Raw genomic sequence first — 24,594 nt, 5'->3', positions numbered from 1 at the left:
GATATTTATATATCAATAAACTGAGACTGAATTAGAAAACAGTGTTTTGCAGATCTACAGCTAATGTTGCCACTCAACCATACAATCCTAAGACTGTTAATTCTCATAATACATTTTTCTTTTAACAAAAATATAAACAATAAAATAATATATGTAATCAATTTCAGTCTCCAATTAATCAGCTAAGCCCACCACTATGACCCAGAGCTTCAAACAAGATAAACCAAGATAAGGTTTGACACGTACGTAAAAGCTTGCCAGTGTTTCATAGCATTTCAAGCCAATAATGCCCGCAGTCCAGCTATCACACCAATCAGAGAATCTGATGCAATCGAGCCACTAACAATGGTATGCCTTATCTATATTTACTTTATTTCTTGAGTTTAAGGAATTTACCCAAGTGAAAAATGTCCCTTATCAATGGTGAATTCACATAGCCGCGCATCCTTGTTTGCACAGCCTCTCTCGAATCAATTCCACAATCCTAACAGGGTAGCTGTTTGCTTACAGAGTTACAGGAAAACAATTACCTTTAGAAAATGTGTCCGTTTTTTTTTTTTTGTAAGCATCCCATTACATACGTTCTTCACATATGTAGTTTGCTTGCTGAACAAATGCTCTGCCTAGCGTGTTAAATCTTAAAAAGGAATGAATTAAAAATAAATCAGTGGAAATAACAGTAAAACAAAACAAATCAAGAGGCATCTAATTTTTGTTTCCAGACTGCTAATCTTCAAATCTAGTCCTCAAGAACTAGAGTCTTCTGTTTTTTATTCCACTTAAGTTCTTAGTTAGGTTGCTGACTGGGACTGGGACTGGTGCAGATCGTGATTTACAAAGACCTATAAATAAATGCATAAATGCTGCTGGATTGGGACCCCCCACAGGCTGGGCACTTGTAAACGTGCTTCACTGCTGCAGGTACTCACATTGCTCCCGGGTGTCTTGGTGGTAAACTGGGGAGAGGTGGGCCAGAGGCCGAGGGGTGAGAGGCGAGGGGTGGTGGTGGTTGGGTGCTGGGATGTGCTGAGGGTGGAGGAGGAGGGGGTGGCCCTGCTTTCTTTGGCCCCAGGCTTGGACCTATAAACATACACAGATACATACACATACATGTAACAGCTTGTGAAGAAAACCCCTTTGTTGGTGGGGTGGCACTCAGAAACATATTTAGCTTAGAAACCAGGTAGAAATGTAATTTAACAATACAGTGATAATTCAACAGTCAGGGAAATTAACCAATCTTTACTTCAAAATATTTTTAGGCTGTCTAAGTCTAGGTTTGGACCCCAGCTTGCAAAACACTAGTATGAGACATTGTTGTCACCCCTGACCCCACTGCCCAGTCTGTACATTTTTAAATACCAGAAGAGAATCCAGGGCTTAAAATTTCTAAATATATATCTTATAAAATAGTAAAATGAGAAATACTGGTGTACTTGTTTAAAGAATGAAGTATTATTTTAAAATACATTATTTAAAAACAGAGACATTTAAAAGGGAACTCAGCTGAAGACAGGAAGTAAAGTCTTCTTCTGTTAATGCCTGAGTTACATATAAAAGTGTTTTTCACCATGGGTACATTTGTTTATTATCTGAGTTAATAGCTGCCCTAAGGTCCTGTCTGTAGCGGTATTGTTTTGATATAAGCTTCACTTTTACTACATTTGTTTACCTCAATCTAATGACACACAAATCATGATTACATTGAAGTTACTTTGTTTTGGAAACTTTTACCATGACATGCACCCCTTTCTGGCTTTCAGTAAGGGAACCTGGAGTATGTTTTAACTTCTCTTATACAATCCAAACCAAGCAAAATAAATTGACCAGTAATCTCCTAGTTTTATTTTTGGTTTGTTCGTTTTTAAGACACAATGCTTAGGCAATAGGGAAGTAAATGTGTAAAGCAGACCTTAAATTTCATGAGGACAACATGATAACACTCAACAGGAAGCTCACTGTACAAAAGTCTCCCACAACACAGCAGGCTAATAAATCTTAAAGGATTTAAATTGCAAACAAATAATCAAAAGCAACAAATAACCAACATTTATACTATATATATATATATATATATATATATATATATATATATATATATATTAGTACCATACTAAGTGGACCAGCTTAACATTGTTGAAATGCACACACACATACATGTGTTCTTTTACACTAAGAATATCAACAACTAAGTTTTACAATTAGAAATTAGAAAATTTCCAAAATATATAAGATTAATAAAAGATACATAACAGATATTTATGTAATTTATAATAAAGCAACACATATAAAATATAACAAAACCATACATTTAGTTCGCTGTACATGATGCAACTTCTTCCGTGAGTGTCGCAGTGACTGATTTTATGTATTTTACCCATTTGTGACTGTCCCAAACATTGCCAACTGGGGAGGCCTACCTAGCAAACTGTAGTCTTAAAAGTCCAGAGATATAGATTAATAAAAAAATACTCTCATATATTGTGCAACAGGGTTCCTTCAGCAGTGCACACATAAATGCACTAACAAAATGAATTGCCAAAGTGTTCACTAACGTTCGCATCTCTGTATCAATGGAAAACAATGCACATGGGATAACATTGAAATTTAAACAGATTTCTAGCTACTTTCATGGCATTGTACTTGATATCGTGTCTTATAGGTAGCCAGCATTTTAGCATGCATTGAAACATACAATTATACATATACCGGTAATATGCATATATTACTCTATGCATTCTTGTCTCTAGATCACTATTCTGTGCAGCTCATATCATGACACAATAGCAGTGGCCTTCACACTTGATTCAGAGCACACCAGCACAATCAAGACTAACTGGTAGAAGAGATAATGATATTTACACTAAACACTCAGCCCTGGCTTATGTGCATCCCCCACACCACCCCAGTGTCATTATTACAATCTCTCTGCACTTTTCAAAAAATACAAATGTTTGTCTGGGGTATGGAGAGCTCTTTGAGGTTTATGCTTCATCGGGACTTCATGTCACAAAGCAGCCTTCAAAGGTGTGAATACGAGGTGAAAGTGTTAATTTCTATACCAGTGCTGCTGCGAAGTTTGAGACTTCCTCTTACCACTAGCTTTATATGAGTTGATAAAAGAAGAATTAGGAATATATTATTGTATTCATATATTTATGTATTCACAGAGTTGCATCTTTGCACTAGAATTAACTGGACAGTGTTAATCTTTAGTTGTGTTTATTTTGGAAAAGCAATCACGGCCCATAATGATAAAAACAGAAAGACACAACTTATATCTCTGATCAAACCATCTTGTTTTATTTTTCCACAGTGCAAGAAGTTGTATGCGTTCAGACCATTGACATAGGTTAAACTAACTTGGATGATGTCCCTAAACAGCTGTCAATATTTTTCTCATTATTACATTTTTTCCTATTATTTTATTATGAAGTACAGACTTCAGTAGAAAGACCCTGATTAAAACACCTGCCAGCTAAAATGTTTGTTTAACAAAGTGGCTGCAAAGACAAAATGGAATGTGTAGAGCAGAAGCTTTTGGTCAAATCCGAACATTACTGTTGGTCGTCTGGTTAGTAAACGCTGTTTTATGTGTGGTGGTTCTAAATGAGATTGGAGAGATAGCCATGTAGGACAGGCAACCACCATAGCACCATGCATTAAGGACCACAAAGCCACTGTTTTGTTTTTACTAAACAGCAATGAGGCAGTTTCCTGTCTTTGAAACACAGTTAAAAGTTTGCGTATAAAGGACTGAGTGCTAAAATTATACAGTTATGTAGTTAACTTTGATCAGATCCTGTCCAGTTTTTGGTCACCATATTAGGAAAAAGGAAAATGCTGCCTGGGAAAGAGTTCTACATTGAATCCTGTTCTGTCATGCAAAAAACAGAAGAAGATTTGAATGAAACACAGGTGCATTTAGGACACAAAAATAGGAGGCACAGTTTTACACAAAGAGTTTTGGGGTCTGGAACAATATACACGGTTACATTCCTAATGCTGGTTCCTCTAAAGTTTTCCAGATGTGTCTGGATGATAGTCTCAGATCGGTAAGCTACTATATGAATCAAGCAAGCACAATGGACTGTATGGTCTACTCTCTTATGTAACTACTTAAACATGGTCACTGTGTCTCAGGCCACATGTTAAATAACAATAAAGATCCAGAACAATAATAGAAGTCCTTCACATTGTTTGCACCCACATTGACCATTATTTGCAAACATTATAGATAAATAAGTGTAACCTTGCCTCACAAAAGGTGTGACTGCGTTTCTGGACACCTGTGTAGGGGTTATTAGGGTTCAGTGTAATGAGCAACCTCAGTGACAATTGTGACGGAGATTGCTTATTGAAAACCTGCTCTGTGACAGTTCTGCCTTTGCTCTGATGCTGTTTTAAACTTATTAAAGGAACATTAAAAAAGTTTGAAACATAGCAGATGGAACTGTACTAAAGACAGTTTTCAGTCAGCCCTCAGCTTTTGCAAGCTATTTTATTATTGTATTGCCATGTACAAATTAAGATTGACTTGGCTGTCCTGAGAAGAATGTATTAATCAGCTTAGTTCAAAATGCAAAGGAAATTAGTTTGATGCAGAATACGTCAGTCCCCATCTCTATATTTTTAACATTGTATTTTATTTAACTTTATTTTACATAATATAGAAACTCAGAGGCTCCCATTATCACCCCCACTGCCCAACGTTCATCTAATGTGGCATCATAATTACTTGGCTCAGATCACCTGCTACAACTGCAGAGCATTAGAATGAGATAGGCATGTTGGGAAAGCCATCCACTACTTGTATCCTGTGAACTCAGCAAGTTCACAACCTAATAGACAATTAGGTTCACACTTTTATACACTAAACAAATGTACATAAGAGAGGATTTATTTCCCGGTAAATTAATCAGCTGTTCGTATTCTCAATGGTTTAAAATGAAACCGTGTGAATGAGTATAAAGACTTTCAAGGATTTCGATGAATAGTGCCACTTCATTTTCAAACACAAGCAGCGAAAGATATTTCATGTGTGATCAAAATCAATAATGCTTGCAAGGCTTTAGGTCAAAAGGGCACATCATCATAAAATAATGTCAGGTTAATTTGACCACCTCTTTTTTTTAAAGAACAAACACGCAAAAGTATAAATAAAATAAGCATTTAATTTAAATTATTTAACTACAATTATAGATCTGAAATGGCAAGGAATTACTTTTGTCTTCCTTATTAGAACAGGTGTTAAACTGGTGCGGTGGCAAATGGTTTATGAATCTGAAACTACATGTTAAACACAAAAGGAGCATAGATGATTATATTTTTAATTGTATGTAGCACTCTCAAAAAATGCTGTTTAAATATCTCTGTATTGAGGATGAATTAAACTTCTAACAGAAGAAGCTTTAAATAGTTCTGCTGCTTGCCTAAAACACTCAAGCGAGAGTTAAAGGTATGTTCTGCATAATTTAATGATTTTCATTCCGGCTGCACAAAAATGTAAGACTCTGCTTACATATTTCATAGCTACTCTAAAAGATTGTTAAGAACTAGCAGAGAAATCGCTTACCGTTATTTTTTGACTCTGCATCCTTTTTGAATTGTTCTAGGTTAACATTTGGGGGCCGGTTTGGTTTTGCTGGTGGGGTCCCGAGAGCAAATTTATTAGGCAAAGGGTTCCGTTTCGGGGCAGATGGGTCTTCGTTTTCTTTCTGGAATTTGTCTATAAGTGGCTTGTTAGGAATGTTTTGTTTCGGTGCACCAAAATGTGGCTTCTGTGGGGGAGGCTTGATCTCCTCTGAGCTTTCCTGGTTTAATCTGGCAATTAAAGCACTCATAGGTTTAGTGTTGCTTTTTGCGGTATCTTCAGCTTTGTCATTGTTGTCTTTTGGTTCACTGTTTTCCTTCACTAAAGGACTTGGGAAGTTCCTGCCACCGCTTTGTTTAAGGACAACCCCTGAAAATGGCTTTCCCACAGACTCAGTTTTATTGGTTTCCTCCACTTGCGTTTTCAAGACCTTAAAAGAGCTTTTGGGCTTGGGTGGGTGAGGCATTTTGACTCCGGCAGAGGGACCAGGGCTCTTCTCCTCGCTCTTGGAGTTCTCCGTGACCCAGGGAGGCTTGGACACAGCTGCGGGCTTTGGAAATGCTGGTTTGGGCTCTTTGTCCTGAAGGTTAGAGCTAAGAGTCGGCTTATTCAGCGGTGGCTTTGGAAAAGGAGACTTGGGTTCGCTGTCCTTTGACGTCTCTGGAGGTTTTGGCTTGAATTGCTGTCTGGGGAACGGAGGTTTACTTTCCTCCTGGGCATTGTTGACGCCACCAAATTTGCTTCCTGTCGGCTTAAGCTTGGGGAAAGGAAGATCCTTGTCATTCTTTTCTTCGGTTTTCACCGGACCTGTGTTCTTGAGGAACGCTGGTTTGGGGGCAGTGTTGGAGGACATGTTCCCAGACAGGTTGCTCTCTAGTGTAGCTTTCTTGGCTTGTAATGACGATCCCCCAGAGAAGGTTGGGTGGACGGCCACTTTGGGGCGACTCCCAGGAAGTCCCTCACCCGGACTGTTATTAGTATTGAACCTGGCCATGATAGCCTTCACATCCGCCTTGTTGTCCTGCAGATGAGAAAGAAAGCAAAAATAAATCTTCAAGATGGAAACAGATGCGGCTGCAAACTTGTGAACTGGTATCTAGTATGAAAATAATTGTGAAGCTCATTGGCTGGCTTGATGAGTGTGGTATGTGCTTTCCTATATATCGCCTACAGAGCTGTTTAGGTTACCACTGCCACACTGTGTTGAAAGCAGTTACTCTTTCAACTTTTTCAAAAGCTGGCCTAGGTTACATGCAAACAGAGAAGAGTGTGTAATGCAATCCAAATATGTTATCAGTATTGTTTTACATAAACATACAGTATACAAATTACCGAGCAGCAAACAAGAAAGGTGTTTCTCCTCTAATGCTGATCAAATCTCAGCTCTGTTGACTCATCGTTTACTCTCTGTGCAAAATAAATAAACACGGCTCAAAGCTTTTTGCACCAGTCAAATTTACCGGTTTTCCGAAAGTCACTGTTGAAGTTTCAAAGTGCAAATCTAGCAGCAAACAACACAGATTTGGAAAAGAGACCTAAGCTTTTGGAAAACACAGTTTGGAAGTTGGAAAATGTGAATCAAATTTTTCATCCATCCTGTATCACTGACGTGTAACATTGTCACGCAGGCTTGAAGTCTCACATAAAACCATCTTCCGTTTCACCATGTCCTTGTGATTGTGAAATGTAAGACAAACCGATCGAGTGAGAAAGAAAAAAAAAATACTCCAAAAAGACTGTCCTTTGCTGGGCTACTGTAACAGACTTGATAACCTTGCCTCTTTTTCCACCTCTAAACAAAAATGTAATCCCAGTCAGTGATATGCAACAAACCAACCTGATCTAGTCTATCTAGTATACTTGGTGTCTTTGTGTCCTGATTTTGCCTCCTTTTCCCTCCAACATCACAAAAGAAACTGGCATTATTTTCTCCTTCTTCATTGAAGGCACTGCTCAGCCAAAATGGATTGCAGATGTAAAATAATGGATTAAAACTATTTTCAAGCAGTTCTCTCCCCTAGAGGGTGGCGCATTAAATGGTAACCTGGGTATGCTATTGAGCATGTGTTTGAAAAGGACCTTCTTTGAATGACAAACATATTACAACACAGCAGCTTTCTCCAATGTTTTTTCTGATTTAAAAGAAAAGGTGTGTGCTCCAGAAAGTGCTAGAGTACAGACAGTAATTAAAAAATGCCTAGACTTAAATTTGCTAAAAAACTTTAGAAATAAAAAATACATACATAAAAAAGGAACTCACAAACATAATTTGTCAAAACAGGAACTTACCACAGCATGTTAACCTCCTCTAAGATATCTGTACACTGTTGTTAATTACACTTAATCCTTTGGTGTCCTTTTATGTATGAACAAGTGAAATACAATGATTGTGTATTATGAGTGAGAACTAAACAGGAAGTTGGGAGGTGTGTTTACTTCTTGTCTTTGGTGGTTTAACACACAATGGTTTTATAAATGAAGAACTGTTTAAAGACATGATTGTTAAAAACCAGATCCCAGGGCACATTGCTAGACATGGTAAAATGTTAATCTGAGGAGGCTGTTGTTAGTCAAGGGGGAAATAGAAATTAATAATTAGGCCAGCAGTGGGTATTGTGCAGTGCAAGTATTGCCTGTCACTGTCAACGCAGACGAAATGTACGATATTAAAGGAGTTAAAAACAGCACTTTCATTCATCATATACTGCAGCATATAATTTAACATGAGAAATCAGACTTTTTTATTGAGATCAGAGGTGTAATATGCAGCGATACTTCAGTAGAAAAGCAAGTCCTGACAAGTGTGCCTATATGTTGCACTTTGGTTTGGGCTAGGGTTAAATCCTAATACTAGAATATGTGCCCAATTTAAGATTTAATTAGCGACACAAAGCAAGGAAGGAATGAAAAGCTGGACACATGTAGTTGTTTTGAGACTTATATTACATATTTTGGCAAGATGTTAAGAAATGATGGGTATTATTAAAGCAATGTACCTATGATTAATGTTATACATTTAATTAGTTCAAATATCATTCAATTATTTAATGTTATGTTTTTGTAATACAAATGGCAAAAATAATTGTCCATGATTTAATGTTCTAATATTGGAAATTCACTGGAATCTGAACTGCTTCCTGTCAGCTGAATTAATGTTCAACAAACTCTGAAAAATATATAATTTATAAAGAAGTACTCCCCAATGAACAATATTTAATAACTTAAATGAATTACCCAAAAATATAGTTTCAAATGAAGGGTGAGAATAATTATAACCATGATATTAATCATTCCCGAATCCCCCCAAAAGAACCCAGAAAACAGCAAAATAAATATATCACTTACTTCTGAAGAAACACTCTTGAACACGTTTTATTCTGCCGGACCTTAGCTTATTCTTATAAAATAGTTTAGGGAAGTGTGTGCAAGTGGTGAAACTATTGCTAACATCACTATTTCAGACAGGATACAGTTTCACATACTTCTCGTAAATGAAGGAACACAGGAAGTATAATTGCTGTGTTTTGGTGACATTAGATCTTGGATGGAGATCATTATGTATCTATTGGGGCCTAAAACAAGAACAATGCAAACTCTGAACATTACAAAAATCATGTAGCTGTCCACAATATGGGGGATTCATTTGTCTCAGAGGTCTGTCTTCTGCAGCACTTCTATCATTTTACCACAAATTCTCCTATGTCTACCCCTCTCTTCAGCACATTCCTAGGACTGTGTTTTGTCTGCACGTTAAATCATTGTACTAGGATGTATGCTTATTATTTTATTTTTACAAAAACAAATCTGTATTCATATGTCCATAGTATCTCGACTTGTACAGCTGCCCCATTTATGATTAAGGGAATGGTGTAACTCAAAACTCACTTTCATGTTTTTTTCACATCAAGAAGCCCTTTATAGCCCTTTATAGTGTGTTTAAATTACCCAGCCGTGTATTTGTCACAGGTTTTACAAGTTTTACAAGATGCACTGAGCTGAACAAGACACCTACAGTGGCTCTCAAAAGTATTCACCCCCCTATTATTCACATTTCATTGTGTTACAACATGGAATCAGAATAGATTGAATCAGGAGTTTTTGCCACTAATCAACACAGAAAAATGTCCATAATGTCAAAGTGAAAAATACAATCTGCAATTTTTTCTAAATTAATTACAAATACAAAACAGAAAATACTTGAATGCATAAGTAATCACCCCCTTTGCCGTGACACACCTAATTGAGCCGTGGTGAAACCAATTGTCTTTAGAGGTCATGTAATTAGTTGAATGGAGGCCACCTCTGTGCCATTAAGGTGTGTCACATGATTTCAGGTTAAATACACCTGGCTCTGGGAGGTCCCACAATTGGTTAGTACAATTCCTGACAAAAACTACATCATGAAGACAAAGGAACATTCAAATCAAATCCGGAATAAGGTTCTTCAAAAGCACCAATCAGTGGTAGGATATAAAAACATTTCCAAGGCATTGAATATCCTCCGGAGCACAGTAAAGTCCATTATTAACAAATGGAGAGAATATGGCTGTGAATCTGATTAGATCAGGCTGTCCTCAAAAACTGGGCGAGAAGGGCACTAGTCAGGGAGGCAACCAAGAGGCCTATGGCAACTCTAAAGGAGTTACAGTCCTCCACAGCTGAGCTGGGAGACACTGTGCATACTGTGACAATAGCCCGGGTGCTTCACAAAAGTGGCCTTTATGGGAGAGTCGCAAAATTCACATCAAAGCTGAGTTTGCCAGAAGGGCATTTGGGAGACTCTGAGACCAAGCGGAGGAAGATTCTACAGTCTGATGATCCTGAGAAGCATGGTGGTGGCAGCATCATGCTATGGGGATGCTTCTCTGTGTCAGGGCCTGGAAACCTTGTAAAGATAGAGGGCAAAATGGATGCAGCAAAGTATAGAGAATTTCTGGAAGAAAACCTGCTGAAGTCTGCAAAAGACCTGGGACTTGGAAGAAGATTCATCTTCCAGCAGAACAATGACCCCAAACATACACTGGAGTGGCTTAAAAACAAAAAGTTCAATGTCCTGGAGTGTCCCAGTCAAAGCCTGGACCTCAATCCAATTGAAAATATGTGGAAAGAGTTGAAAATTGCTGTTCACCAAAAGTCCCCATCCAACTTTGCAAAGAAGAATAGCCAAAAATTGCTGTCTCCAGATGTGCAAGGCTGGTAAAGACTTATCCACATAGACTGGATGTAATTGCTGCCAAAGGTGCCTCTACCAAATATTGACTGAAGGGGTGATTACTTATGCATTCAATTATTTTCTGTTTTGTATTTGTAATTAATTTAGAACAATTTGCAGATTATCTTTTTCTGTGTTAATCAGTGGCAAAAACTCCTGATTAAATCCATTCTTATTTCATGTTGTAACACAATGATATGTGGAAAAGTCCAAGGGGGGTAAATACTTTTGAGAGCCACTATACAAAAATTGTTGGCTAATCTATATAGGTCACAAACATTGGATCTGACACAAAACCACTGACTTATCTTCGTACTTCATTTTGCTAAATGAGACCCCAATTTACCTGATTGATCTGCTAAGGTTACCTACCATCATATCTATACCTCTGTGAAATAAAAATTCTGCCCATTTTAACACAGGGTTTTTAAACTTCCAACAGTTACTTAGGTTAAGAGAGATCTACACGCTGCACTGAATGTTTTGTATATATAATATCTTCCTCTCGTACTTAAGCAACAATTGGTTATTGGGATTTATCTATAATGGAATTGCTCATCTATCACCATTAGCAAACCTGCTCATGATTTAACTGTTCTAAGGTCCATTTCATTGGGACACGATAGACAACAATTGTAAGGGTTTGGCTGCCAGGTCTTTCGAAACCACCCACAAACTTAGCTGGGCCTCTGTCACCTGATATAACCATGGCCAATTAAAATGAACAGGAGGTCCATCTTTGATATTGCATAGCTTATGTTATCAAAGTATCTCAGAAAAAAAAAACGTCTTTGCACTTACAGAAAGGAGATTAAACGGGCTGTATTATGTTTAAATTTTGCATTTGCCTTTTAGTCTTTTCTGCCAGTAAAAATAGCAGAGATATACTGCCACCTAACGGAGTACACCACCACTTAACTATAATATCGCATCCACAGACCAGGGCTTAACTTCTGCATGACATCATAAGGATCCCCCGCATTCTCCCAGTCTTCTAAAACACACAAAACATTAGTGGTCACTTTGTTTATTGCACTGTGTAAGGTCATGTATTCCTTATCTTGAACGGAAGTCTACTCAACTAATTTTAGTTCTGAAAAAATACAAAAACGGTGATGCACCAATCAGTTAACACTGAAATCAATGTGCCTAAGTGACTGGCCTGCCTGCAACAAGGCTGGTATTAGAGGACACATTTGCAGTGGTACAGTATCTAAACTGCATAGTGCAGCAAAAGGAGGAAGCCAACACCACAGTCAGGAACTAGACTGAAATTCCCCTATCTGAAAATAACAGTTGCATAAAAATAAGTATTTCAGAACAAAAAGGCTTACACGGTGTGGATGTAACTGTAAAAGATCAATTTTGGCACTAAATCATAGAAAGGAGTTTGGGGATTATGTCAATAGAGTACAGGGATTCCATTTAAAGTGCATATGCTTGTTAATGCCATGTTTTCGAGGCATTCAAATGTTTAAGGAATGAGGTTTGTTTTCATTATTAAGTATGGCATGTGGACAAATCAATAAACACCCGAGGAACTTTTGTAATAGCTAGATGGAGACTTTTTGGGAGAACAATTCAAATAACAGCTTCATAATAAAGTAAGCTTTGAATAGCACTTATAATTTATGTAAATGGCATATGTTTACAGCATTGTATTTTAACATGCCCTCAGGCTTTCCAAAATAATACAGAATCATTGAATAAGACATGTTATCATAAGGCCCTTTTTCCAACCATAGTAATACCATTTAAACGATTACTTACAGGGCGAGTAGTGCGGCTACTGTCAGTCCGGGTCACTGAAGGGAACATTGCGGACACATGGATCGTGTAGCCTAGATGCACATTGTATGATATGCAGCTGAATGTGAAAAACACGCTGACGCAGGGGATAGAGGGAATGTGTGTGTGTGGGGGGGTACTGGATGACAACATGCTGTTATCTCAAATGGACACTGGAAAGTTTCCAGAGCGCTGTTCATCTCCTCAACATTTTCGGTAGTTGCTTAAAAACAAGTTCCACAATGTCCGACTCCTGTGCAAGAAAGGCAATGACTTTAAAACAGACCTTGCTAGAAGGGGAACCTGGGGAACTCCATTACCAGATTGAACAAAAAACAAATAAACACATGTAAGCAAATTACAGAGGAAGAGGAACACTTAAAATGCTGACCCGAGGCAAGGCTCTCTCCATTGATGCTCCTTTACGGAAGCAGAATTTTTTCAACCATAATCTCTGATGCATTTTTTTAGTTTTGTTTTTCCTTTTTTCATGGCTTTGTTTTCAAACAAAAACAAATTAATACAATTATTTTATTTCATTAGATGAATACCTGTACTTTGTGTTGTTATCCTCCCTTATAGCTAGAAAATACAAAAATGGAGGTATTTCTTCCCAATTGAAAAACAGCAAAATCCTCTCTAGAACAGAGGGTGAGATATTTTGCAAATTACATTGAATATTAATCTTCAAAGCTCCTATAACCTCAGGTATCTCCATGTCCTGTGGTCAGGAAGACTGATCAAAGGACTCTCTGCTTTAAAAATGGGAGAAGATACTTGGATACTGGGATAACTGACTAAGAACTTAAATACAAAAAAGTGAAATGGTGTGTATATGTGTTCAGTGGCCGATATTCCACTGTACGCAACCTTCCCCTCTACTCTATACTATATACAAAGGGCCCATGTGGTAATAACTATAACACACTTCAATGAGGCATAAGTACACAATGTTACTGCGAGTGCTGATCAGCTTCTGAGACACATACAAACACTGGCTTTGAAAAAGCTCTGTGGTTTACAGCCACAAGCAAGCCAAAATAAACCTGATGCCAACAGTGACAAGAGTATACTGTATTTCAGTTAGCAACTTTGTCTGGTAAATAAAAAGACATCATATGGCCATTATTAAAAGCCTGCACAGTACTGAAAGCTAAAAGTCACCCTGTTGATTGTTGAGCAGCCTGAGAATATGAGAAGTACTTTCTTTCATAGTCTTTTTATTTCACTTTTGTTGTGAGTCTTCACTTGTTTAACTGACTAACATCTGTGTCCGTGGAAGTAGAAGTAACAGAGCTGTCATTTCAGAATTCTTACTAGTTTAGCTGTTAAAAACTAGGCAAATCGGGAATTTGAATGGACAAAGTTGTCAAAACCCTGTATGATACAGGTGAGAACAATGAATCTGCGTCTATCATATGTTTTGTCTCCAGTTGCACTAAGCAGTACTGTGAGGGGGCAAGCAGTTACCCTCAAATCTTACACAGAAGAAGAAAAAAGCCCTGTTACATAATTTCAAATTCTCAGCAGAGATGACTGTTAATTGCCCAAAACATATAATGAAAAGCGGGATGTGTTGCTGTGGAAAAACTTTCGGCCACCAGAGGATGCTAATCTACCAGTTAATGTATAAATGGATTAGTTTAGGGTTTAAATAATAATCATTCAATGATTCATTGAAATCATTCAGGGCATCACCTTATCTATTAAAGATGGGTAAAGACGCCTGTTTTGCTATTGAAAAACAATAATGTATTTAGGCCCATTTTACTATTGAAACCCAATTTCTGTCACATTTCACCTTCCTGAAGAATGCAGTGACATTGTGCCTTTGAAAAACTAGCTTTTCTTCTTACTACGTCTCTTGAGTGAGCAATGATAAGACAGTGTTAAAGCTTCACATTACCAATATGACAGGAACTACACAGGAGTATCAGCTCGGCTCTTGTACATGAAGAAAGGGTAAGGATATAAAACATGGCGGTCATATACGCATTATTCACCAATTGGGAGCAGCATTGAAAGGGGTCAATGTTTCATGAAATGGAGCACAGAACCAAGCAACAGAAAATCTGCATCTGTAAAGACAAAAGGGCCTGAGATGGAAAGAAGAAAAGATGTAAAAGGGCAGACAGACTGATCCTTCAAAAGCTCATCCCAAGTCATGAATATTTAAGTACATACAAAGCAAAATAAATATCTGTCTGACACAGATGCAGTTAGGCCTGATGCTGACATTTCTAACTTAATCCTAGCCTTGCATTGACCACACCAGATTGCATTACCCACTGTATCCTTACGGGAACAAAAAATAAAAAAATCAACTCCTTTAATCATCGTGAGTCATAGCTCCTTTTGCCTTGGGATTGTTATTGCTCTTCTCTGGAATTCATTTATGGGATACATATAGTTTTTATTAGGTGGAGAGAGACAAGAATAGTACGCACTATTCTGCATGTGGCCTTAGTAGTGCTTTGTACAGTTTCAGTGTAACCTCTTAGCATGTGTGTTTTTGATACTTAATCTCCCATCTATCATTTAAATGGGGCTGACCAGCTACGGGGGGGAGGGGAGAAAAACAAGACTGATAAGGGATAACAAAGTGCTTATTATGACATCACAGCAGCATTTCACTAGTTCAAGGAAATGAGCCTCAGAGAAGCTCACTCTATCCTGGTGTCACAAATTATGTAAATCCATGTATTGAGTACTGGGAACTAAACAGTCATTTCACAAGAGCAGCTCTCAAATGGAAAACATTGAAGGATCACAATGTTAAAGGGGATTTCTTTAACTCATACTCACACTACTGGAGTTCTGCACCTTTCTATTTAGTTTTGTGGAGACTTTTCTTCCCTATGCGCTTTAAGCTGCATTTCGACAAACCCAACTGAAATACACTAGAACAAAGCTTTGTCACCGGATTTGTCACCCAGATTGACTGCTGCAGACAAGAGTTGAAACACCTCTGAATAAGTTGGCAAGCTTTCATCATGATCAAAAATGACTCAGCACGATTATTTTATTTAATGGTCAACCGATCAGTGTTTCATGAAAACATAATTACCAGAGAAACATCTTACTAGTATTAAGATTATATAGTGTTTGCTTGTTATATCATGTTCTTGAGTTTACAAAATAAATACATCCTCACTTTCTTCTCTCTGCTAGAGTCCACTGGCAGGGTTGCCATAGTCACACGGACAGATTAAATCACACACAGGGACCAACCCTGTTACCCTGACACAACTGAAAGGAAGAGACAAGTGACAGGATCATCTGGTGGGAGGGACTGCTCCCTGCATGTGATGAAATTGACACGGTTTAGCAAAGAAGAGACTGTGAGAAAATATTGATTTCAGTTGCCTTTTTTTTTTAAAAAGTCCATGAAAAGGGATCTCCAGTCTGTAAAAGTTTCAGAACACAATTATAATTATCCCCAGAAATGATAAAAACTTGCAGCAAGATCTCATGCAACTGTGTTTCTCAATTTTAAGTCGACCTATCAGTGTTACTCGGGCTTGCTGCTTATCTTGAACTTCCTCATATCATTCTCTTGTTCTTTTAGAATTGCAGTACACAAATCAATTGCCTTATATGTGTATGTATTATTAGTTAGATATATATATATATATATATATATATATATATATATATACACTCACCTAAAGGATTATTAGGAACACCATACTAATACTGTGTTTGACCCCCTTTCGCCTTCAGAACTGCCTTAATTCTACGTGGCATTGATTCAACAAGGTGCTGAAAGCATTCTTTAGAAATGTTGGCCCATATTGATAGGATAGCATCTTGCAGTTGATGGAGATTTGTGGGATGCACATCCAGGGCACGAAGCTCCCGTTCCACCACATCCCAAAGATGCTCTATTGGGTTGAGATCTGGTGACTGTGGGGGCCAGTTTAGTACAGTGAACTCATTGTCATGTTCAAGAAACCAATTTGAAATGATTCGACCTTTGTGACATGGTGCATTATCCTGCTGGAAGTAGCCATCAGAGGATGGGTACATCCTGGTCATAAAGGGATGGACATGGTCAGAAACAATGCTCAGGTAGGCCGTGGCATTTAAACGATGCCCTATTGGCACTAAGGGGCCTAAAGTGTGCCAAGAAAACATCCCCCACACCATTACACCACCACCACCAGCCTGCACAGTGGTAACAAGGCATGATGATCCATGTTCTCATTCTGTTTACGCCAAATTCTGACTCTACCATCTGAATGTCTCAACAGAAATCGAGACTCATCAGACCAGGCAACATTTTTCCAGTCTTCAACTGTCCAATTTTGGTGAGCTTGTGCAAATTGTAGCCTCTTTTTCCTATTTGTAGTGGAGATGAGTGGTACCCGGTGGGGTCTTCTGCTGTTGTAGCCCATCCGCCTCAAGGTTGTACGTGTTGTGGCTTCACAAATGCTTTGCTGCATACCTCGGTTGTAACGAGTGGTTATTTCAGTCAAAGTTGCTCTTCTATCAGCTTGAATCAGTCGGCCCATTCTCCTCTGACCTCTAGCATCAACAAGGCATTTTCGCCCGCAGGACTGCCGCATACTGGATGTTTTTCCCTTTTCACACCATTCTTTGTAAACCCTAGAAATGGTTGTGCGTGAAAATCCCAGTAACTGAGCAGATTGTGAAATACTCAGACCGGCCCGTCTGGCACCAACAACCATGCCACGCTCAAAATTGCTTAAATCACCTTTCTTTCCCATTCAGACATTCAGTTTGGAGTTCAGGAGATTGTCTTGACCAGGACCACACCCCTAAATGCATTGAAGCAACTGCCATGTGATTGGTTGATTAGATAATTGCATTAATGAGAAATTGAACAGGTGCTCCTAATAATCCTTTAGGTGAGTGTATATATATAATGCACCAATCAGCCATAACATTATGACCACCTGCCTAATATTGTGTAGGTCCCCCTTTTGCCGCCAAAACAGCTCTGACCCGTCGAGGCATGGACTCCACTAGACCTCTGAAGGTGTGCTGTGGTATCTGGCACCAAGACATTAGCAGCAGATCCTTTAAGTCCTGTAAGTTGCGAGGTGGGGCCTCCATGGATCGGACTTGTTTGTCCAGCACATCCCACAGATGCTCGATTGGATTGAGATCTGGGGAATTTGGAGGCCAAGTCAACACCTTGAACTCATGATTCATCAGACCAGGCCACCTTCTTCCATTGCTCCGTGGTCCAGTTCTGATGCTCACGTGCCCATTGTATGCACTTTCGGCAGTGGACAGGGATCAGCATGGGCACCCTGACTGGTCTGCGGCTACACAGCCCCATACGCAACAAACTGCGATGCACTGTGTGTTCTGACACCTTTCTATCAGAACCAGCATTAACTTTTTCAGCAATTTGAGCTACAGTAGCTCGTCTGTTGGATCGGACCACACGGGCCAGCCTTCGCTCCCCACGTGCATCAATGAGCCTTGGCCGCCCATGACCCTGTTGCCGGTTCACTGCTTTTCCTTCCTTGGACCACTTTTGATAGGTACTGACCACTGCAGACCGGGAACACCCCACAAGAGTGCAGTTTTGGAGATGCTCTGACCCAGTCGTCTAGCCATCACAATTTGGCCCTTGTCAAAGTCGCTCAGATCCTTACGCTTGCCCATTTTTCCTGCTTCTAACACATCAACTTTGAGGACAAAATGTTCACTTGCTGCCTAATATATCCCACCCACTGACAGGTGCCATGATAACCAGATTATCAGTGTTATTCACTTCACCTGTCAGTGGTCATAATGTTATGACTGATCAGTGTATGTATATCTACATATATACAGACGGGTGACAAATAAAAGGAAAAACCAAGATAAAGTGTCAAAGAGTAAAGTGTTGGGTCACTACGAGGCGCCAGAACAGCTTCAGTGCTCTTGGCACAGATTGTACGAGTCTCTGGACTCTACTGGAGGGATGAACACCATTCTTCCAAAAGATATTCCCTCATTTGGTGTTTTGATGATGGTGGTGGAGAGTGCTGTCTAACACGTCAGTCCAAAATCTCTAATAGGTGTTCAACTGGTTTGAGATCTGGTGACTGCGAAGGCCATAGCATATGATTCACATAATTTTCATACTCATCAAACCATTCAGTGACCCTTGTGCCCTGTGGATGGGACATTGTCATCCTGGAAGAGACCACTCCCATCAGGATAGAAATGCGTCACCATAGGATAAAGGTGATCACTCAGAATAACTTTGTAGTGATTTGCAGTGACCCTTCCCTCTAAGAGACAAGTGGACCCAAACCATGCCAGGAAAATGCCCCCCACAGCATAACAGAGCCTCTGGACCCTCTCACTGTAGGGGTCAAGTAGTCAGGCTTGTACCATTCTCTTGGTGTCGCCACACATGCACTCGCCCACTTGTCGAGGACACTAGCCCGGTTGAGCGTCTGTGTGACTGAAGCTCCTGCCATTCGTGCCCCAATAATGACCCCTCTTTCAAAGTCACTTAGATCTTGTCCTCTCGCTATCTTGATGCAAAATCAAGGTCAACTGGGCCTGCTCAGCATTTTTATACACAGAGCATGACAGGATGTTAATTGCTTAATTCTATCATGCAGCACACCTGTTTGGAGGCATCTGCATTCGTTATGTTCCTCCACTCGTTTATTCAGGTTTTTCCTTTAAATTGTCACCTGTCTGTATATACAATTTTATGCCAAAAACTGCAAACCCTACATTTTAAAACAGAAGTGCTAACTCCGAGGTTTTGTTGTTTGGTACGTTAATACAAAGAAAAGGGTATTTGCCCTAAGAATAACACATGACTTTTGCCTAAACCAGCTAAGCTGTTGGTGGGACAGGCATACTACAGTGAAGGGTCATGTGTTAAGCAAACTAAAATAATTACAAGCCATTCTTAAAAGAGCCTGTGTTTCCTCCACCCACAAAAAACTCACAGTAAAGAGGAATCACAAAAATCAGTCACCATACACCCTATACTACTATCCATTACACATATGGCAGGTGCAATCTTTCCAGAGGTTTCCCATTCCATACAAATGAAAGAAAAACGATAGCCATTTTCTTTTCTTGCGGTATATTTGGTACAGACATTGCCATTCATTAACAAAGGATTAATACCCAGTAATATCCATTTAAGAACTTTCAGGAAAAAATACATTTTAATAGCATCACTAGCTTACCATTTGCTTGCTGATGGGTACTTTGCTGTCCTCCATCCTCTAACAAACACTTACCCGCTGTGCCTTTGCAGCTGTGAAGGCTACAATGCCATTCCCTAATCCGAAGTGTGCAGATCGCTCTTCTGGTCTGCCCAGCACCCGGGGGACTGTGTGACTGGAATCAATGTCTCTGCATTGCTTTATTATTATTATCTCTTTGCTCTCCAGTTCTCAGGACTGAAGAAGTTTTCAGAGCTCGGATTCATAAAACCCCAGGAGCTGTGTTTCTCTGTATCATACTATTGACTGAAGTTACGCATTAATTTTTCATCTGTAGTCTGGGCTTGTGGAACACAGATTTTCTGATATGCTTAATGGGTGCAAATTTGTCAACCATGCTAGTCTAGACTATGCAGTATATCCCATACAATGGTAATAAGCAGCCATGGTGTACAATAGCCTTTATCTGGTAGTTGAGGTACTAAGATATTTATGTTGCCATCGTATAAAAATAAACCCATGCCTTTGGCTTTGGACACAGGTGGAGAATTGTCCTTGCAGGTGTTCAAAGAAGGGAATAGAAACTGAAAAGCACATGCAAAAGTGGAAGTACTTGTTGATGCAGACTGTCTTCAAAACTCCATTCTACACTCCTATGTAAAAGTAATAAATAAATCCATTCACAAATCCATCCGTATTATGTTGCAGTTCATTAGGAAGTTAAATAAGTTTGTAGCAGGTGGACTTTCTTAAATTGCCTCTTTGCTTGTTGCACTTCCTTTAACTGGTGTTTTTAATTTTGTTATTATCTGCTTAGATTATTATGTATCATGCTGATTTACCACTGTAACAAAAAAAAGGCTCCTAGCAGCCTCAGAAGAGGAACTAACAAAGGATGATATATTTGGAGTGCATTAGCCTCACTGCCTGAGCATTTCCTGACAATCTACTTTGGGAAGACTTTTCTGAAGCCAGTAATCATTTCTGGGATAAGAAGTAAGCTCCTTCAGTGAACATAAAAGAGGGGAAACAACTGGGATTCCCCAATACAAAACACATGATCAATGTTGAACTGTTCTTTCAGGCTAGCTGCTCGGGAATGACCTCAAGCTACTGTTTCAATGTGTTGATCACAGTCCAGGTAATGTCTTCTGGCCACTGACTTGCTGTAGGATGTCTTCTGCCAACTCTCTAATAATATACAGCCGAGTCGAGGTGTATGGGCCTTTTAATTGAAACACATTGCAAGCTAATTCACAGTACAATGTGTGGGTGATCACTGATGCAATTTCTCGTCACACCCCTGACCAAAAGCCACAATAAACTAATTGTTTCAAATTACATCAGAAAAATATGTATTAGAAAATAATGTTTTTCGTGTCGCAAGGAGGAAGCATATCATTTTAATAATACTGAAAGTATAAATAGACAAGAGGATGTGAATGTTATTTTTATATGTGTAATTCTCTACCCTATATTGAAGTCTCTGAAAACTGTCATTAAACTGACTTCTGCACAACATATAGAAACACAGAAGTACATAAATATTCAAATGCTTTATGTAACCTTATCTTATTCTGATTGTGTTGTCACTATATGTTTTTAATGCATACTTTAACTTTTTTTAAACATTGATGTGGTCTAATTTTGGACAGCTTATTACTTAGCTTGCAATGAGCAACATTCTGGTTATGGTGCCCATGAACTATTACAAAAAAGAAAAGATGACTTGGCATGCAGGTTCAGTGTGTCCTCAAGAAGAGGCAATGCTGGTGTTGAGACCAGGTGGCACAGCCCACCCTGAACAAAGCGATGAATGGAGGCAGAGCAGGGTGAGGGGGTCCTGCAGACCACATTCTCCATAGGGCTATTTGAAAGTCACATTAACAGAACACAGTGATTGTGCCAAACAAAGTAATGCAGCTTTTGAGATTAAGAGGAACTGAGGCTTTTCAAAAGAGAAAACAACCGCTCTCCCAGAGCCAGTCAAGTCTCTTGCACAACCTAGTCCAGTCACACAGGACAGTTTTGCAATGCTCAGCTGGAAGAGTCCCGAACCTCGTGTCCTATACTTCTCCTATTATGCACACTTTGTAACAGTCCAGCGAAACGCCATTAAAAAAATTTACAGACTGGCCGAACTAGTATATTTTCCTTCAGCAAGAACCAAAACAAAAGGTCTCTTTTCTTTAGAGCTTGCGTGAGGACACAACACCACGTATGAGAATAGTAACATTTAAATTGGGTGGAAAGCTTCAGGAGTTTCACTTGCTCTTTTTGCAGATTACATAATTATGAATGAGAAGGGCTGCTCTTCATTTGGTTACATCTCAGTTTTGTTTTGTGTATTATCAAAGTTACAACAGCAAATTATTTACTTAATTTTCCTAGGGGGAAAAATATCAATACTTTTGTATTAAAGATTAAAACAAAACGTAACCGAAACTAAACAATTCGTATATCATTCTAGGGAAGAAAGGAGTCTTAATTGGTCCACCTACAGTCCTTGTTTAGTTTTACAGAAGACTTCATGATTATGAGTAAGAAAGTACTGCACAGACAACACATTTACAGCAGATTTACAACTGTGATAAACCTGGTGGATTCAGTAACTCTAGAGTTTAAGGTTAACAAACTATGTATATATCTATGTATATATTCCAGGAAGTCTTAATAATCCCTTAATTTCCAGTGGAATTTTGTGGACAGTGACATGTTGTGTCCATTGCACACCCTACCCTGATATACACACTTTCAGATCAACAGATATGTATACAACTCAATTGCTTTTCACTAGCCTTTCTACCTATTCTGATTCAAAGGATACAAAAAAAGAAATCAACCTGTTTGCTTACCATTTTGTCCTGTAACAAGCAGCCCTCCGGCATGTGATGTGAAGCGAGGCTGTGCAGAAACACTGTCTGGCAGTTTTAACTTCCCCAGGCGATTATGAGGCTTCTCAATAAAGTAATCACAGGAAGCCGTATCAGCCTATTGATCTCTCTTTATATTTGCCTACTCCATGCTGCAGACCAGTTCTTTCCACTGTTACTAAATGTGGCAGAGATTAACTCATCAGTTTCCAAATGCTGCAGTAACACAGTGAAGAAAACCAATTAAATGTTTAATGCCCATGTTTACTGCGTTTCAACTGGTTAAATTAGAATGCATTTTATTGTGGCTACTTTTCAGTGTAAACTATTCATTAAATAAGTAAAAACAGACATATATTTTGTGGTTTATATACACAGCCTAATTCAGTAAATTGAAACCTATAGGCTATGTGTGTCTGTGAAACCACATGCACGTACACATATACTACTAGCAAAAACAAAAAAACAAATACAGTTGGACACAGCGTATGTAATATGGTGCTTGCCTTATGTGGGAAAGGGAAGCTTTCCACCATATTCTGACAGAAAGCCAGAGTGTGTCATTCTTTCTGTTTATTCCAGAGATACTGGTATTATGCAGTCTGGTCTTCATTAGCCTTTAATCCCCAGTGCTCTCTACATTTGAGGTTAGGACTTTGAATAGAAGATGGAAGTACAGTCATCCAAAATGTCATGGTGCCCTTCAGAAACACTGACAGCCTGTGGTCCAAACCAGGAGACACATGCCCTTGCCAGCATGTTACCACCTCTACAATAATCAATCTGGACAATGCAACTATATCAACGCTACTGCCTCTCATGAAACCCTCTCGTTGGCACTAGCCAGAGAAGAGATGGGACTATGTACATCTACACTCCCATTGTTGCACATTCACACATCTCTTCATTGGCTTTTGGTTGCCTTTAAAATCCTTCTTCATTAGGATCCTGATGTACAAAGGACACATTCACGCAGACACTGATCACCTTAGTGATGGCTATTATTATGCCAGACTGGCTAGAGTGCATGTTTTCATGTTCCCTGTGCCATGGCCGTCATAATTGTAGTCCCAATTCAAACAAGGGCATCATAGCCGGAGGATGCAAAACAAGAGCAAGACAAAACAGATCTAAATCTATGCCACAGAGGGGACAACATCCCTTGTGAAAGAAACTTTACTTGTTCTGGTGCAGACACTCCGCCGCTGTCCAAAAACTGACCTCAAAACATGCTCTCGGGTGACTTCATCCAGTCTCTTTTTAGGTTGCCACTTCACAAGTGGCCATTTCTATGGAACGCTCCTAACATGAAATGGTAATCTTGGAGACGATGGTTGTTGTTTCCTCCATGATGCCAGAACTGAATGAATGCTATGTTTCAAACAGGAATGTACATCTTCTTTTAAACTTTTGTAGCTCACATGTTGGAAGTTCACCAACCTTTGGCCTGAAACCATTTTCTGGCTTTCCCCCATGATGGTGAATGTTATTGGCTGGATTACCTCTGTGCTCAAACACACATTTTGTACTGAACGGTAAATAAGGTGACTTCCAAAAGCTTCTATTTTACATCTAGTGGTTTTCTGAAAGGTGTAGATGATGAACTTGCAGGTGCAGGATTAGGCCTACATTCACAGCATTTACGTTAATCACATGTGCAGGGTATGAATTAATGTGGAGATTGTAGAAAAGGAAATAGATAATAGATAGATAATACTGATATCACAGGGGGCACGGCAGGTCTAAAAGTGTGACAGGGGGCAGACCTATAGCCTGTTTCAATTTCTACTTAATGCAAAAACATTAAAGACTATCTATGTATTTCAAACAGTACTGTATAGTGATCATACAGTATGGAAGGTGAAGTAGTTAGTGGGACACAGGGAGAAATTCAATATTTAACAACCTAATTGCATTTTAACAGTATTTGTTTATAAGAAAAATGAAAATGTTTAGACAGCTTTTATTTTC

At 39.0% G+C, this 24,594-nt stretch overlaps 1 protein-coding gene across 6 annotated transcripts in view; it reads right to left on the bottom strand.

The window, feature by feature from the left end:
- Positions 1-22,694, bottom strand: part of LOC136755513 (FYN-binding protein 1) — a 37,829-nt gene extending 15,135 nt beyond the window's left edge. For 3 of the 6 annotated variants that reach the window (XR_010817681.1, XM_066712163.1, XM_066712167.1), the window contains exons 1-3: positions 12,576-12,657; positions 5,576-6,614; positions 930-1,080 (exon numbers count right to left, since the gene is read on the bottom strand). Coding sequence is in view for 5 of the 6 variants with exons in the window: in XM_066712163.1 (XP_066568260.1) it covers positions 930-1,080; positions 5,576-6,614; positions 12,576-12,623 (1,238 nt within the window). In the remaining variant the exon portion in view is untranslated. Of the gene's footprint in view, positions 1-929; positions 1,081-5,575; positions 6,615-7,882; positions 7,992-8,938; positions 9,027-12,575; positions 12,658-22,605 lie in introns of those variants that run through there. The other 3 variants (XM_066712164.1, XM_066712166.1, XM_066712165.1) reach the window with 3 other exon arrangements.
- Positions 22,695-24,594: the final 1,900 nt, after the last annotated feature.

Source organism: Amia ocellicauda, chromosome 8, assembly GCF_036373705.1.
Source record: "Amia ocellicauda isolate fAmiCal2 chromosome 8, fAmiCal2.hap1, whole genome shotgun sequence".
Lineage (NCBI taxonomy): Eukaryota > Metazoa > Chordata > Actinopteri > Amiiformes > Amiidae > Amia > Amia ocellicauda.
The sequence above is the reverse complement of the archived record's forward strand: the minus strand, read 5'-3'. Positions and strand labels throughout refer to the sequence as shown.